This window comes from Zonotrichia albicollis, chromosome 17 (genome assembly GCF_047830755.1).
Source record: "Zonotrichia albicollis isolate bZonAlb1 chromosome 17, bZonAlb1.hap1, whole genome shotgun sequence".
Lineage (NCBI taxonomy): Eukaryota > Metazoa > Chordata > Aves > Passeriformes > Passerellidae > Zonotrichia > Zonotrichia albicollis.
In genome coordinates this window covers 9,792,709-9,809,800 of record NC_133835.1, presented here as the reverse complement: position 1 = coordinate 9,809,800, position 17,092 = coordinate 9,792,709, and the positions used below count along the sequence as shown (strand labels likewise).

Sequence of the window (17,092 nt, the reverse complement as noted above, 5' to 3'; positions counted from 1 at the left end):
ACTGAATTTTAGGGGAGAAAAAATGAGAAACATTTTAGGTATACCCAGTACCAAACTGCCCTTGTGGAGGCACCTTAAGGCTCTGGCTTCTCTTTGGGTGTTTTGTTCTCAACCCCACTTCCATCCCAAGCAGAAGGAAATTGTCTGTGGAGTTTCTGTTCCTCTTCAACACATCTGCTTCCTCTTATGCATCCATTGCCTTGGCTCTCCCAGCTTCACAAAACCAGTGGTTCATGGAGCAGCAGCGCTTGTACAGGATGCTACCCTGGTACCCAAACACAGCTCTGTGCTGTGGGCTGTACTTTGGCCTTGCTGCAAGCTTTTCCTTTGAAATAAAGGGTTCTTTTCCAAAACTGATAAAGCCCCCTCGAATCCGTATTTATTTATTTTTCATGTTTACCCTCGTTTTAAACGCAGCATTGCTTGAAATGAGAAAGAAACTTCTCCAGCTTGGAAGTGGAGCTGAACCACCTGAGAGGAGAAGGATTTTTGGGCGGAACCCCGTCTCTCCGCGCTCCGGGCGCTGTTGCGCCGCTCCTCCAGCCCTGGGCGGGTGTCCCCTGTCCCGGCCGCGACAGTCGCGCCCCGAGGCTGTCAGGGGCGTGTCGGGCGCGCCCCCGCTGCCATTGGCGGCGCGGTGTTGGGGCGTGCCCGGGGCGGATAAAGCCGCGCCGTGCGGGGGCGGCTCGGCAGCGCCGCGGCTCAGGCCGTGCGGTGCGAGCGATCCGCGGCCCCGCGCCGGACCCCGGCCCTCCCTACCCTGCCCGAGCCCGCCGGACCCGCACACGGCCCAGGTGCGCTGCCGGGGAGGGAACGGGGGGCCCCGAGCCTTTGCTTTGCCAGGGGGCCGCGCTGGGGTCGCTGTGGGGTGGAACTTCGCCGTGCCTCAGTTTCCCCGCTAAGGTTGATTCCCCCGCGTGTCGGGCAGCTGTTGGCAGCTGGCGCTGTGACACCCTGAGCGGTTTTTAGAGATTTCTTGGAGAATGAGGGGTCGGGCTGTGGGCAGAGTTAGCTGCTGGCAGGAAGGTGTTTTGTACCCGGAAGAGGGAAAGAACTGGAGCTCCAGTTCAGAAAGAACAACTCCAGTTCAGAACTGGGGCTGGACCACATCAATGGTGAAGCGCGGGCAGGTTTATCCCGGCTCTGGCTGATGGGGAGCTCGCCGAGGACAGGCTGGGGCTGGAGTTTCTTGCAGGAACAGCCTCGGTGTGTGCCCCAGCTCAGGACACGCTGGGGCTGGAGTTTCTTGCAGGATCACCCTCGGTGTGTGCCCCAGCTCAGGTCAGGCTGGGGCTGGAGTTTCTTGCAGGAACAGCCTCAGTGTGTGCCCCAGCTCAGCGTTTCTCTGCTTCTTATGCAACGTCCGCCTGGGATTTTGTAACTCCAGATGTTGATCTAAGGAGGGGAGCTGGATTCCTGCAAGAAAAACACCCGGGGTGGGGCTGGGGGGTCGGGAAGGGGCTGTGCCAGGCTGTGCTCTGCACAGGCAATTGTGTAGGACAGAATTATTTTGGCTTTGCACGTAGCTCTTGGAGCTCTGTGGGTTTAATCTGTGTGCAGTGAGCACCAGCCACCGTTCCCAGTGCAGGGCTAGGAATGGAACTCTGTAAATGGTTCCATTTGCACCCCTGCAGCTTTTGAGGGTGCAGGGCTGGGTCGGGGTGAATGCTGACAGCTGCCTCTGTGCTCCCAGGTTCAGATCTGCACAAGAACCAAGATCAGGAACCATGGCATCCATCCCATCCAGCGGCTCGCTCATGGCCACGCACAACTATCGCAGAAGTAAGGGCAGGCTGGGGCTGGGTGGGCACATGGGGGTCTCTGCCAGCTGTGGGGGGATGTGGCTCCAGCAGAGATGGAGCTGAGCTCAGGTCTGTGCTTTCAGCTGCAGCCCCATGGGAGTGTTTGGGGAGGAAAGGGCACAGCCAGCAGTGTCCCTGCTGCTGCCCAGACCCTCTTTGGGCCCCCCAGCCCGTCTGTTCCGGCTGCTGAGGGGCTCAAATCTCTTCACTTGTTACGAAGATTGTAGGGGATGGGGTGGATGGTTTCACCTTGCACTGTTGCTTCAGAAGTGAGCTCCAAAACCAGTCTGGGCAATGGTTGCTCCTGGTTCCTCATCTGGGAGAGAGTTTCTGGTTTAATGGATTGCTTAAACCAGAGGGAATTAAAGGATTCCCCCGAGATGAAACAAGCAGCAGGCTTGGAGCTGTTGTACTAAAAGCACATGGATTATACACAGGAATTTGCATCCTCTTGGCCTCAAGTCATCTCTCAAAGCCACTAAATATTGTCCTTGGGGTTGCAGGTTTTTTCCTGCAGAGGTGTTCAGGTGTTTTTCTGCTCCCTGTGATTGGAATGTCTATTTCCTTCCTAGTGGTTTTTACTGGCCTGGCACTAAACTGGGCAAGCAGTGGAGTGAGTCAGTGATGAGGCTGAGCCATGTCACCGAGGCACAGCCTCACCAAGTCTGTTTTTTCCTTCTCATGGCATGACCACGGGTCAGCAGTGGTTCTGATGGCCACAATTTTTCCACAGGGCGCCTGAGCTCCACATCCAGCACCAGCTCCTGCAGCTCAGAGTACTCTGGGGAGGTCATCCCCCATGGCCCAGGTGAGTGTCACCTGTCCTGGCTCAGGGGAGCTCTTCTGGAGGTGACCCAGCCCCTCCTGTGAGGCGAGGTTGGGGTGCCCAGGTTGCGCTGACCTGGACTCTCCCTGCCATGCCCTGTTCCTGTTCCTCAGAACTGCCCAAGTCTGACCCTGGCCAGTGGTGGTCCAGCTTCTTCTTCGGGAAGACAACTCACCCAGCCATGAGAACGGTGTCAGAGTCCCAGGAGAGGTGAGTGCCTTGAGGTGACACGGGGGAGCAGCACCAGGGGCCATCCCTGCTGCATCCCTCAGGGCGCATCCCAACCGCATGGACCGCATCCATGGTCCAGGAATAAACGCAGGGCAGCAGTGCCACATGTGGGGGCTGGCACGGTGGCTGACTGTCCCTGTGCTGTGTGTTACAGCCTGGGAGCCCTGCGGGCGGCCACAGCACCGATGGCCTGCGGGCTGGTGGTGGCCCCGGGCGCAGGACGGAGGCGCCACGCCAGCGAGTCGAGCATCACGGCCGCTCCCTCCCACCCGGCGGGCACAGCCCCTCCTCCCCTGTAGAACCCGGCTGCTCCCATCAAAGCGCGCTGCTCTCTCATGGAAAACCGCAGCAACCCCGACGATTCCACTCCAGCCTTTTTTACTCTCTCCCGGTGTAACTAAGCCCTCTCGAAGCACATGCAGTAACACGTTTTTATTACCCTCAACTCGTACAATGGCAATGAATAAACTTGAGCAGCCTTTTAAGACGTCGTGGGTTGTTTTTTGTCCGCAGAGCAGTGCTGGGGGTGTTGGTGAGGCTGGACAAGGATGGTGGTTTTGTCCCAGGATGTGCTGGTGCCAATATCACGTGCCAGCCTGACTCTCTGTGTGTTTTGCACATGAGCAGGATCTGGCTGGGCTGTGCTGGTGTTGCAAACGCTTTCCCCTCAGCTGCTTCTCTCCTTACTTGGCTACACAGCCTGTCCCTGCTGGCACTGAAGTTGTTTTGTTCCCTGAGCACACGGCTGCTCTGCACTGCTTTGGTAGCTCCAGGGGCAGGAGCAAGTGCCAGGGCCTGAGCAGGTGTGGCTGGGGCTGGGGAAGGATTTGGGTAAACAGTGACCCCTCCATAATGAGGAGAGAGGTTAAACTTGCTCCAGACATGCATTTATGGACCTGGCTATCAGGCTGGAGCTCCTGGTATGGATGGCAGCTCAGAGGCTTTGCAGCCCTGGATCTCATCTGCCCCAGGTGCTGTTTCGCCTGATTTTTGCCTTCAATTATTCAATTTGTCTGTTTGATCTTTCTGTGACCAGCCCAATAGCTGGGAAAACAAGAGCCTGCATGAAGGGAGCGCCTTTGTTCCTGCTGGAGGCAAAAAAAACCACCTTGCAGAGGTTCATTTAAAGGTGCCAAATCTTCCTGCTCTGCTGCCAGACACAGCACAAGGTGTGGGGCTGTCCTGTGGGCACTGGGGGCTGCAGCTGAGGCCATGGGACCCCTGAGCTGTGGCTTTGCTTCCTGGTGTCCTGTGCTGGCAGGACAAAGGGCAGGGAGCAGCTGGGGCCAAGTGGCTGCTCTGCTCTGTGGCTGCTTGCAGGGGCATCCAGGGTCACTCCAGTTCTGTTGTTTTTACAGTGGAAAGTGTTGAGTAAGCTTTTCCCTGAGCTCTGGTCCTTGTCAGGGCAGAGGGTCTGTGTCCCCTGTGCCTCCGCGGGGCCAGGGCAGCACTGGCACCTCTGCTGCCCCTGTGTCAGTGTGTGCACCCAGGGGAGATGGCTTCAGGACTGTTCCAGCACTCTGGGCACTGCCAGCACCTGAAGGTGACCCCCATGTCCATGGCAGCAACTGACTGATGTGACTTCCAGTCAGGCAGCAAACTGCTGTTGTTGTGGGGCTGCCTTTGAAATTCAAGAAACGCAGGAAAATCAAGATAAAATAAACCATTTCTGAGTAAGACAAGGCAAGGTGGGCTGGCTGGCTGGGACATGTGGTTGTGATCCTGCTCCAGGGTCTTCCTAGGGCTCAGCAAAGCTCTTTGGGTGCTGCTCAACCCCAGGTGCCTCAGGGATCTCTTCTGCTGCTGGTTGCCAGCAAAAGCCACGTATTTTGGAGAGACAAATACTTTTTTTCAAGCCTGAGAATCAGTGTGGACACACAAAGGTAAAGTCAATATTACTGTATTTGCTTGTTGGTCTTGTGATCATGGAGGGACAAACCCAGCAACTGTCCTCAGGCACCCAGGGGAGGTGGTGACAGGGCAAAGGCACCAATGCCACATCCCTGGCTTTCCTCTGGGCACGTTCCCCAGCCTGGTCCAGCTCTAAGTGAGCTGCTCTCTGATGCCATGAGCGCATGGATGCTCCCCTATCCAGTGTTTGGATGCTGGATGAAGGTTAAATTCATTACCACATTGCTCCAAGGTGTGTTGGATTTACAGCAGGGACTGCAACACCTGTCAGTGTCTGCCCTTCTGCCCATGGTTCCCTGTCCAGGGAAGCAAAACTGCCTGGAAAACCCCTGCTGAATTAAAGGCTGTTTTTCTGAAAGTCTGTGAAGTGTCGCAGACTCAGACTCCTCTGCTGGGAGTAGAGATACAGAGGGAGTCCAGATCCCCTCAGATGTGCTCCTGGGCAGCCTCCTGGCATTTCTGAGAGCAAAGTCCTTGGCATTGCCTTTTTTTGCTCAGGAGTGAAAGGCTTTTAGGGCCTTTCTTATCCTTTCACAGCCTGCAGACATTTTGGAAAAGCATCTGACAGCCAAGCACATTTATTTTTGTTCTGTTTCTATCTCCACTGCTGTAGGTGTCTCTCTTCTCAAGTAACAAGTGATGAGAGAAAACTCTCATTTCACAATTCTATGGAACAGCCTCAAATTGTGGCAGGAGAGGTTTAGGTTGGATATCAGGACAAATTTCCACACTGAAAGAGTTCCCAAGCATGGGAGTCCCTATCCCTGCAGAGTTTAAAAGCCTTGTGGATGTGGCACTTGGGGCCATGGGTTAGTGGTGGGATCAGCAGTGCTGGGGAAGTGGTTGAACTCAATGATCTTAGAGGGCTTTTGCAACCTGAGTGATTGTATGATTCCAGCTGATTTCCTGTGTCCTCCTGTTGCTGCTGTGGTGGGATAGCAAGGGAAACATTGTGCAGTAGAAGATAATGAAAGGGGTTCCCCATACCCTGCACGCCTCCCTAATCAATCCCCTTCTTCCTGTAGGGAGGGGCAAGCACCCACCTCCCATGGCATTCCACAGGGTCTGATGTCCCCCCGCTGCTCCCTTGATGGTATTTTAACTGTTGATTAATGCACATAATTGCTAAAAACTCGTGCTGGTGTTTTCTGCTCACTCGTCCTTTGCAGCAGCCCTTGCGCCACCCCGCCGCCTCCGGTGAGAAATATTTCTTTTCATTCCCTGCCTCTTGCTGCTGGGGGCTGTTTTGCTTTGGTTTATTTCCCTCCAGCAGCTTTGCTTCCCCCTCACCCTTCAAACGCTGATGTGGGCCCTTAAAAATAGAAATGAGCTGTGCAGCTGAAATACATCACATTAGCATGAGGCTGCTTCCAAATGCCACTGGGTCAAGGCTGCCATCCTTGAATCCTCACACGGGCACATGCCAGGCTGCAAGTGGAGCAGGAGGTACCTGTAACAGGATTTGCAGTGCCTTCTAACAGCAGGATCTGCAGGAGGTGCCTGTGACAGGATTTGCAGTGCCCTCTAACAGCAGGATCTGCTGTGCCCACTCCAGAGCAGTTCTGGAGGGACTGGGACCCCCGCATTCCTGCCTTTGTGGAGTGGATTAAGGAAAACCCTGGTCCAGTTTTTGGGGGAGGGCTGCAGTGCCCAGCTGAGGCTGAGATCCTGGCAGCAGATAGGAAAATTTGGGTCCCTCCCCACCCTCACCAAGTTTATTTACTTTTAGAAAACAAGTAATGACTCTGAGAAATGCCAAAACCCAGCAGACCGTGCTGGAGGGCACACCCAGGCTGTGGATTGGCTTTTCATGCAGCAGAGGAAGAGGAGGAGGAAGGAAAACTGCTGTGGGCAGCACCGTGTCATTACATCCCCAAATTCCCTCTCCCCATCCCCAAGAGCTGACTGTGACTGCTGAGTGAGCTGTTTGGGGCCATGTGTGTGACAGGCTGGTGGCATCTCCGGGTACCCCACCATGGATGGCTGTGCCCCACACCAGCCTTGTCACCCCACGCACTCCCTTCTCCTCCTGCTTATTTTTGAGCTCCATCTGGTGGCAGCCAGACCTGCAGATTTGCTGTCTTTATTGCCATTTGAGCAGCCTGCTCTAAGGGGCTGGAACAAGGTGAGCTTGAAGGTCCCTTCCAACCCAAACCATTCTGTAATTCTGAGGTGCAGCAGCCCCCCACGGTGTCCCTGCCCTTCCTTAGTGTGCCACAGCCTTTCACCTGCTGGATGTGCCTTCAGTCTTTATTTTCCTGCAGGAGAGGACCTGGGCTGGGCATAGCTGTGCTCTCTGCTCAGGTGTTTGATCAAGCTGCAAAATGTTTGTGCAAGGAGAAGATTTCCTCTTGCAACCATGTCCAAACACAACTTGTTGCTTTTTCCATCTGGGAATACTCCAACCAGGAGCTGCTGGGACAGGGACAAGAACAGAGCAGGCTTCATCCCACAACTAAACCACATTCCTGCCTCCCCTTTCCAGGCCCCTCGTGCTTGGAGACTTGCTCAGCCAAGAGCCAGACTTGTTTCTGCTGCGCTGCACAGCATGGACACTGCCCAGGCATGGGGAATGTTACATAAACTTTATTAACTTTATAAATTCTGTTGGCTCAGTCCCCCTGGTCACCTGCAAAGGGGCAGGATGGGCTTGTCAGGAGGAATTCTAAACCTCTGCCAGCTGCCTTTCACCCACAGCCTGTCTGCTGCTCCTACCACCAGTGCCACAATTGTGTGAGGGCTCTAACAGCCCCGCTCAGGCTGCCCCTGCCTGCACCAGCCTGGAGCTTTAACATTGCTCCAATTCCTGCTTTTCCATGTGTCCTTCCGCTGCTGCCAAAGACAGTCCAGCCTCTGGGAGTGTGCATGGGCAGGGGGCAACAGGGACTTGGTGCAGCAAACTGCCATGGCTAGGGAGGGACCAGAGGCTCAAGGTCCCCCTGCAATGCCAGATCCTGGGATTAGGGAGGAGCTGAGGTTGGTGGGAGCATCTCTTGGCTTGCCCCATGCATGGGATAAAGAGCAAAGGAGGGTGATGCAGGGTTTTGCCTTTGCTGCCTGCACCTGGGATAAGGAGGCAGTCAATATTAGGACACAAACATTCATTTTTCTTGGAATAACCACAGGATGGTGAGCAAGACAAGGATCCAGAGCAGAGCAGCCCAGTCAGGAGCTGACTCTGCAGAGTCCTTGGGGCATGAGGGGGCTGCTGCCAGGGAAAGGGGTGGCAGAGGCACACAGGGGTACTTGGGTGAATAGAGTCCAAAGAGACACAAGAAGGGTTTTATCTGTGGTTGCAAGAGTGGGGCTGGTTGCAATTCAGTGCTTGGTGGGCTCCTTGAACCCATCCCTGGAAGTGTTCACAGCCAGGTTGGACAGGGCTTGGAGCAACCTGCTCTAGTGGAAGGTGTCCTGTCCATGCCAGGGGGTTGGAACAATAGGAGCTTTAGGGCTGTGCCCACCCAAGCCATTCCATGATTCCTGGGAGGGAGTGGAGCAGTGTGCTGAGGGAGGAGCATCCAGCAACGCCCTGCAAGGACTGCTGAGGGTGGATGCACACACATTTATTGATAAATACACCGAACACACACTACAAGATAAATCAAGCAGAGCCACAACTGAACATGAACTGCAAACCTTCACGTCTGTGTGGGGAGCAGCAGGGGCCTCCCACCCTGCTGAGTGAATGAAGATGTAAACTTTGAGTGATGCCTCCATGGGGCCTCTCCAAACTGTTACACAGCCGAGCGCTGGCAACGAGTTCTGCACAACTTGTTGCTTTCTGCCTTGGCCACCTCCCTGCACCCTGGCTGTGAGCGACCACAGGCTGTTTTCTGGGGGAATGTGCTTTCCTTGTAGCCCTGTCAGAGGGCAAACCAGAAGGAAGGAACTTCTTGGCAAGAGCTGGCCTGGAGGGGCTTGTGCAGGAAGGATGGTGGGAAGGGGTCCCTCAGGAGAGGGAGCTGAGCAGCCGCCTGTAGATGAAGCCCAGCTTCTCCCTCAGGGCCAGGAAGGTGGGACGCTCCTCTGTGTTGCCATTCCAGCACTCCAGCATGATGCTGTAGATCTCAGGAGGGCAGGGGCTGGGCCGGGGCAGGCGGTAGCCCCTGGTGATTTGCCGTACGGTTTCTTGGTTTGTCATTCCTGCAAGGAAGGAGGAGAAGCTCCTGAGTCTGATGTCACCAAAGGATGCCCTGAAGGTACATCTGCAGTGGCCAAGATGTCACTGGTGGTGCTGTGGCGTCTCTGTGCCAGAGGGGTGGTAGAAAAGAGGATCTGGGATATCCAGACCAACTTTCTGCCCCCAGCTCCTGCACACACTCTGCAACCACTGAATATCCCTCTAAGCCATCCCTAAATGGACAATAACCCACTCATTCTCCAGGAGATGCTTCCATATCCCTTAGGGAAGGGACAATATAACATTTCATGGAGTGGGGCAGCAGCCCTACCTTCATAGGGGATCTGTCCATATGTGAAGACCTCGTAAAGCAGAATCCCATAGGACCAGACGTCGGACTTGAGGGAGTAGGTGCGGTAGTTGGCTGCCTCCGGGGCCGTCCACTTCACTGGGATTTTAGTGCTGCTGCTGGTGGAATAAATGTCATCCTGAAAAGCAATGGCAGACAGGATATGAGGGATGGGGTGAACAGCACAGACAGGGGTTTTGGGGATGGCAGGGAATGCCTCCATCATGGGATAGCTCTATGAGCTCGAGTGGTTCAAGGGAGGGACCAGAGCATCCCCTGAGCTGACCTTGAGGAGCCGGGCAAGTCCGAAATCAGCGATTTTGCAGGTGAGTTCCTCTCCAACCAGGATGTTTCTGGCTGCCAGATCCCGGTGGACAATGTGCTTCTCCTCCAGGTACCTCATCCCATCCGCCACTTGGCAGGAGATGTTGAGCAGGTGGGAGGTGCCCAGGGACTTCCCTTCAGGACCTGTTAATCCAGACAATCCAAGCATTGGGGGCAATCTACCAACACCTTTTTTGGTGTTTTTGTTTGGAAGGAGACCCTGTGCTGGCAGTATGGAACATGAGGATGATGTAAAACCTCAAATTTGTGCTCCTGTCTAACCATCCTTGTTGTGCTGTGTGGGAAGTTCAGCACAGCCATGTGCTCCTCAGGCATGGGGCAGGGGTGGGCTCTGAGGAGCACCAAGGTCACAGATATCCATGGCTTGTTCAAAGCCAAAGGTGACCTTTAGCCATGCAAATCTCCTCCCTGCAGGCCTCTCAGCCTGCTGTACCTGTGAGCTCCAGCTCTGCTGCTGGAACCCCAGTCAGAAACAAGGTCAGTGTAGGTGGGAAGGGGAGCACCCTGTGGAAAAACAGGTCTTGGTGGGAGAGATTTGTTTGATTGTGCTGGGTCAGGAAAACAAAAGCCAAGAAAATTAAACTGGGTGATGAGTGGTCCATGGCATGTTATGAGCTCTGCACACGCACAAACTCACGGGGAGGTTTGGCTGTTTCATTCCTAAAGAGGGTGGAGTTGTCCAAACACAGCAGTGAGATTCTGTGCTCTGGTGGGAGCTGGCAGACCATGGGTAGGTGGAGGAGGGATGAAGCTCCCTACCAACAAGCTTGGGCTCCTGGGGGTTGATACAGACCCAGCCCACATGGATGCCCAAAGGATCATGGCAGACTTTGTGATCCCAAGACCATCTCCACCAATCCATCTGCACATGGATTGCTCTGTGTTACCACTGATCAAACAGGGCAGAGACCAGGCTGGCACTCTCTTAGGGTCCCCATTCAGGTTCATAGGGCCCCTCTGAGGCACAGGAAGCAGTGACCCAGCACTCACTGTTGAGGTAGCTGTGGAGGTTGCCCTTGCGCATGAGCTCGGTGATGATGTACACGGGCTCCTCCAAGGAGCACACGGCGTGCAGCTGGATCAGCTTCTCATGCCTCAGGCGCTTCAGGTTCTGAATCTCCTTGGTGAAGTCTTCTGCTTTCATATCAGCTGTGGGACAAAGCCAACATAGCCCTTGTGAGCCACTTTCTCATGTAGACATTGGGACCTCAGTGCCTCCAACGGGGATGAGAACCTTTTTTACCTGCCCACAGCCCATCTCTGCTCTCAAAGCTCTCAAAGCTCTGCACAACCTGTGTTTCAGAGCCAAAAAGATGTTTTCCATGGGACTTTGGGTCCCATTTTCAGGATCATAGTTCCATCAGGACTTGATGAATATCAAACCCATTTTATTTGATGTGATGTCACTTGTCACACACCCACTGGCTGGAGCCATTTCATACGGATGCAGCCCAAATTTAAGTTTGTGCACAGAAATATTCCAGTGGTTCCTCACCAGGTCATACAGCAGTTTGCATGATAAAACAGTGGCAGTGGCCAAGAGGATGAGGAAATAAAGGAGGGTCTGTCACCCTGGTTTTTAAGATTTTCTGAGCCTTCTGATGTTGACATTCTTGTAGTGAACTTTCTCACACACTTTCTGTAAATAACTCATTGTTTTGCATTTCTTCATAGAAGAGGAGAAAGTTGATAGACTGTCAGTTTGTCCAGTGTCATTGGAGAGGTGGCACTGTCACCCTCCAATCCACTGTCACTCTTAGAAAACTATAAATGTTAGAGTCAGAAAATAAACTTCCCTTTTTCTTCACCTTAAGAACAGCAGAATGCACTTGTGTTCTTTTGTGTCTTATAGCAACAAGGGTCAATGATAATGGCAGTGAACGAGAGACTCAGTTGTCTGCTGTTAACATCTGATTCTCCACGCACCTTTAATGATCTTGATGGCCACTGGCACGGTGTTCCTCCACAGCCCTTCCCACACCTCTCCAAAGTAGCCCTCTCCCAGCTTCCTCCGCAGGGTGAACTCCCAGCGCGGGCGCTCCCAGCCGTCCCTCTCGGGGGGAGTCTGTCAGATGGACATGGAATGGCACTCTCGGACCAGACAGACAGCCAGGACCTGCTGCTGGGGCCTGCAGCAGCCTGTGGTGCCCACAGAGGAGCAGGAGATGGTGCTCCACCAGCCAGGGCTGAGCCTGAGCACTGCCCTTCCCTCTGTGCTCACTGCGGGCACAGAACACATGGGGCATCCTCTGCATGAGCCCTGCTGGGACCCCAGCTGTGCAAGCAGGAGAGTCTACATGGAATACCAGGAGTTCAAGTCATGATTCACTCCTCATCAGACCTCAAAAGTGGCTTTTCTCCATCTCCACCAATAAATAAAAATCCATGAATTAATATTACTGCATATTATGGCTGATTTAGACTTCAGTTCAATGAGCATTTCTTTTCTCCCACACCTTTCAATTTCACTCTCGGATTATTCACATGGTTAATTGCTGTTTCCAAGTCATAATCAGTAGATGGAACTCTAATCAGGAAATGAGCTGGCAATTTGGGATTAATACTGTAATTAGACTTATGAGCACTGCACTAATTGGTATGAAAACTTTATAAAAGCCATGTGTTTTGTCTTATATTCTCAAGAAAAAAATTGGAAGGGCAGGTATTTCCAGAATCTGTACTGAATGGGATTGTAACAACTTGGTTTCCAGTCTTTCAGATGGACAACACATTTCAGAACATTATGGTCAAAAATACATATTAATGTGGCTGATCAAAGGCGATTCTGGCAGCTATACTAATGGTGGGCTTTAAATTTAGTTTAATAAACTCAAAACCCAAAGGGACAGACTAATTATTTCTAGTTTCCCTTTCCCTTTTCCCACCCCGGGGAGAGCTGTGCCCGTACGCACCGCGGGGCTGCAGGGCTGCAGCAGGGGGCTCTGGATGACCTTCCAGTGCTCCGTGTAGAAGGCGAGCAGCTCCTCCATGTTGGGGAAGGGGTGTCCCTTCTGGATGTAGAGGCTGCCCCTGGGGCTCTTGCAGATTCGGAAGTGGCTGACCTTGGCGTGGTTGCGCACTATGGGGAACCCCAGGTTGGGGAAAACTCAATTTGTGCAGAGATCAGTCCCTCCCCACCTCCCTGCTGGCTCCACCCTCTCGCCCTTAAAGATTCCAAGTCTTCTAATAAAGTTAAAGCAACACAACTCTCCCTTGGACTGCTTCATCCCACTCCTCACGTCCCTTCTGCTCCCACCTCCTGGCCCAGAGCACTCCTGGCCATTGTGAGCCAGGCTTCTTTGGACCACAGAGGTGATGCTTTATTATCAGAGATAATTAATAAGCTTTATTGCCAGGAATAACTCCACCATGGACTGCTCAGACAACATCAGAGCTGCTCCAAGAGGATAAACCAGGAATGGCTGTGACTCCCACAGCTCAGGGACTGATGGTGGAATATAGAGTTCACCATGAATTTTCCTAGGATTATTGTTATGGCAATTAAAACAGATTGTAATAGTACTGCCTGGTCCAAAACCCCCTGAATTCAGATTTCAGTATGCGGGAGCAGCCCAGGCCCTGGTAATCTGGAGTGGCAGCATATTTTTAAACAACCCTCAGATGACAAAAGCTGCTGGAATGAAATCCTGGGAGGTAGTGCCACGAAACCATCATTAAGCTGCAGTGAAATGTTTATGGCTTTCATACCCCAGACAGGAGCCACACGCTTTCCTTTGCCACAGTGATTCAACAATCCGTCCCTGCCCTGTAAACTTTCCCCTCACTCTCAGAAAGCAGCCCATTCCCTTCAACAAGATGCTGAAAAACGCTTTAAACTTATTCTTCTTTTCAGCCCATGCTAAGCAAGCCAGGAGCTGTTCCTAAGGAGCAGCCTGCTTCCTTTCCCTGTGCTAATTATATCTGGATAATTGCCACAAGGTCACCTGAGAGAGAGTATTCGCCCTTGCTGCTCTCGCTGTCCCGGACGAGGAAGGAGCCATGCTGGTTGGGAGGCGAGAGGAGGAGCTGCTCTGCTTCATTTCGGCTGATCTTGCTGAAGTACCAGCTGGGGAGCAGAGCAGAGGGGTCACAGTGGGGCAGGGGGATGCTGCACAGATGGGTCTGCATCCGTTTCAGGGGATTCTGCACCCTCTGAGCTGGGGAGGGGGAGCAGCTGCTGGGATCCCACTGTTTTCTCATTCCTGCAGCCACCAAGCAAGTGGCACAGTGGCTAGACTGTGTCACAAAACCTGTAGACCAAAGCTGTTCCATTGGGTGGGCTTTACAGGCACTTGCTGCAGTTTATTGTAGCTCATTGCCTGCAGACCATTTCACAGAATCAGAGAATCCCAAAATGGTTTGGGTTGGGAGGGACCCTAAAACCCCTCCTGCCGTGGGCAGGGACACCTTCCACTAGCCCAGGCTTCTCAAAGCCCCTTCCAGCCTGGTACTGAACACTGCCAGGGATGGGGCATGTCCTCCACCAGTCTCTGGACACTGCTGTCCGGGTCTCAGCTCCATCCCAAGCCCTGAGGTGAGGTTTATACTCTTGGGCTGACAGCCTGTGGTAAATAAAGCACCGAACCACCTGGCGCTGTGTGGAAAATGCTCTGGAGAAGTTGTCCCTGTGTCCTGCCATGACACAGGGACATCTGCAGGCACGGGATCCCTTTGCACTTCTTGACCTGCAGCTCATGGGCAGAACCAGCTCTGAGCCTGGGCATCAATGGAAACACCTCTGGCAATTGCCATTTGCTGCTCCAGCCTTGGCAGTGCTGGGGACTTCACAGCACCAAGCCAGGGGAGGACCCAGCCAAACCCCTTTTCTCTGTCACCTCACTGAGATTCCTCACTGAATTCCTGTAAGGAAAGGCAGGTTGGCTGGCTGGATCCCGTCACAGCAGGATGCACATTAACACGCAGCTCCATCCAGCCTAAGGCAGCCAGGACGTGAGAAGTCAAAAGTTTCATTAGCTGGGATCGCCAGCGTCTGAGAAGCCGCGCAGGAAATTATACGTGATGGGGTGAACAAATTACCGGGCAGCTCCGAGGCGGCTCCGCGCAGTCTGCCTGAGCGCTCACGGCTCGCTCGGGCGGGGAAGCCGCGCACGGTCCGGCCCTGCCCCGCCCCAGCATCGGCAATATCCCTGTCCGCAGCACGGGGCTGGGCAGCGGCTGCGCACGGCTGCTGCTCACACGGGGACACACACAGGTACACACATATGTGCACACACATGTACACACACACAGGTACACACACACAGGTACAGTCACATATATATACATATGTTACATACACATGTACAGACACACAGGTGCACACATGTACACGTGTACACATACACACACACAGGTACATACACACAGATACACACGCATATACACACATATGTTACATACACATGTACAGACACACAGGTACACACATGTACACATACATTCAGGTATATACACACACACACAAGCACACACACGTACACACACAGGTACACACATACACATACAGGCACACGTACACACAGGTATACGCACAGGTACACACATACACATGTACACACACAGGTACACACACATGAACACACATATGTACACACATGTGCACACACAGGTACACGCACATATATACACATATGTACATACACACAGGTACACACGAGCACACACACACGTACACACACACAGATAGACACAGACACACATGTATACACACACATGTACACACAGGCACACACACACAGGTTACACACATCTGTGTGTGTGTGCTACATGCTCCCCTGTAGCCTGTCCTACTCTTCCATGCCATAGGAATGCCATGGGAATAAGGCAGGGAGGGAGCCGACCCCACGTTCCACACCGGTGTGATCCCAGCACAGCCCAACCGGATGGATTTGCCTTCCTCAAAGCACACGCAGGGAGGGTCTTTCCTACCCCACCGCACATCGGGGACCCTTCCCGGGCTTCCCCCGCTGCTCTTCTTCACCCCAGCCAGCACAGGGCGGGCGCGGGGGGGTCCCCGGGGTGCCGCAGCCCCGCGCTGCCCGCGCTCGGTGACTCAGGGCACGGAGGGAACAGCTGTGGCTCGGGGCGCTTCGCCCGACGTGTCGGGACCAGGTTGCCTTATGCAACGAGGAGCTGGGCTTTCCCCGGCTGCCAGAAGGCTGAGACATGTCCCGAGCTCCCTGCCGGCTGGGACAGGCACCCACCGGGAGGAAACCCCCAGCCCTGGATAAGCAGGATGGCAGCAACAGCTGGCCCTGCAGAGCTCTGGGCTTCCTGCCAGGTGCCAACCCAAAATGCTTCTTCCCTTGCTCCCAAGCCCTTTGGAGCTGGCAGGGCTCAGGTACAAGTTCCCCAGCTCCCTCTCTTCCTGCTGGGTCCCCTTTAACAAGAGGGAAAGCAGTAGAAACAAGCAGGAGCCTTTGCAACCCTGCCCAGAGCCAGCCCAGCCCGTGCCAGGGTGATGCAGCCAGGAAAGGGCACCGGCATCTCTGGCGCATCCCCCAAATCTCGCTTCCTGCCGAACACCTCCACCCCGCTGCCAAGACCTGCAGGGGATGCAGGGGTGCCCAGGGGATTCAGGGATGCTCAGGGAAAGACAAATCCCCGTTCAGTCCCAGCGCCAGCAGGGCACTGGGATCTGGCGCTCGCCGCCGCTGTGGAGGGTGAGCGCTGCCTTTCCCTGCCCGAGCCCAGCCTCCATCCATCCCCCGGCGCATCCAGGGCCGGGAATACTTACGGGCGGTGAGCGGAGGTGCCCTGGCTGAGGTTGGCCACGTAGGCAGCGGGGACGTAGCCCATGGCCGGCTCCCCCAGCAGCCGCCGGGCTAAGACATACTCGCCCTCCTCTCTGAGGACACGCAGTTTGTCCCCTGCGCTTATGCTCAGCTCCTCGGCGCTGCGGGCTGTGAAAGCGTACAAAGCGATACAGAGAGACGACTTGGGGATGAAGGAAATGGAAGTCGCCTCCGAGTTGAGCGAAACGGAATCAGAGCCAAGATACCCCAGCGAGCAGCTCTCCGTCACGGAGCGGGGACGGAGCTTGTTCCAGAAGGATGTCAGGAAGGTCAGGCGCTTCCTGACGAACTGCTCCATGCCCGGAGATGCTCTGGATGCGTGGGCTATGCCCACCGGGAGGCCGGGGCAAGCGGGGATGCGGGGCTGCTGCCGCCGGCCGCGGAGCTCATCCTGCCGGCCCGCGTTACCCGCACGCGTCTGGGCGCTCGCCGGCCCTTCCCGGCCAACTTCCTATTTCTGAAAGTGAAACTGGTTCGTCTGGTGCGACGAGTCTGCCGGCGGGACGAGTCTGCAGGCAGGAGTCCCACGCTCAGACCCACGGGCACATCTGGGAGACAGGCACAGCTGGAGCCAGGCTTGCTGCTCTCGAAGAAGAAGGAGAACGGCTGTTGTTTTATTTAATCATTATTTTAAAGTGTGCTCTTTGCTTCTTACCGGAGCACCATAAACACAGCTCTCTGTTCTTCGAGCAGCTCTTGTCCCAAGTGGCTGAC

At 54.4% G+C, this 17,092-nt stretch overlaps 2 protein-coding genes across 3 annotated transcripts; one reads left to right on the top strand and one right to left on the bottom strand.

Annotated features, from left to right (window-relative positions):
* Positions 1 to 660: 660 nt before the first annotated feature.
* PPDPF (pancreatic progenitor cell differentiation and proliferation factor) lies at positions 661 to 3,344 on the top strand. Its single transcript, XM_005489116.4, has 5 exons — positions 661 to 794; positions 1,694 to 1,782; positions 2,536 to 2,610; positions 2,742 to 2,838; positions 3,014 to 3,344. The coding sequence occupies exons 2-5, from the start codon at positions 1,728 to 1,730 to the stop codon at positions 3,156 to 3,158; spliced, it is 372 nt and encodes a 123-aa protein (XP_005489173.1). The 5' UTR covers positions 661 to 794; positions 1,694 to 1,727; the 3' UTR covers positions 3,159 to 3,344.
* A 4,045-nt stretch (positions 3,345 to 7,389) lies between these two features.
* Positions 7,390 to 17,013, bottom strand: LOC102074231 (tyrosine-protein kinase Srms). Of its 2 annotated transcripts, XM_074553580.1 has the most exons (9): positions 16,585 to 17,008; positions 16,321 to 16,486; positions 13,529 to 13,650; positions 12,497 to 12,663; positions 11,511 to 11,649; positions 10,575 to 10,733; positions 9,526 to 9,707; positions 9,222 to 9,378; positions 7,390 to 8,913 (listed from the first exon to the last, which is right to left on the bottom strand). In XM_074553580.1, exons 2-9 carry the CDS (start codon positions 16,380 to 16,382, stop codon positions 8,720 to 8,722), a joined length of 1,182 nt encoding a protein of 393 aa, XP_074409681.1. In that variant the 5' UTR covers positions 16,383 to 16,486; positions 16,585 to 17,008; the 3' UTR covers positions 7,390 to 8,719. The 2 variants fall into 2 exon arrangements, with proteins under 2 accessions (XP_074409681.1, XP_005489174.1); XM_005489117.4 differs by having other exon boundaries at positions 16,321 to 17,013.
* Positions 17,014 to 17,092: the final 79 nt, after the last annotated feature.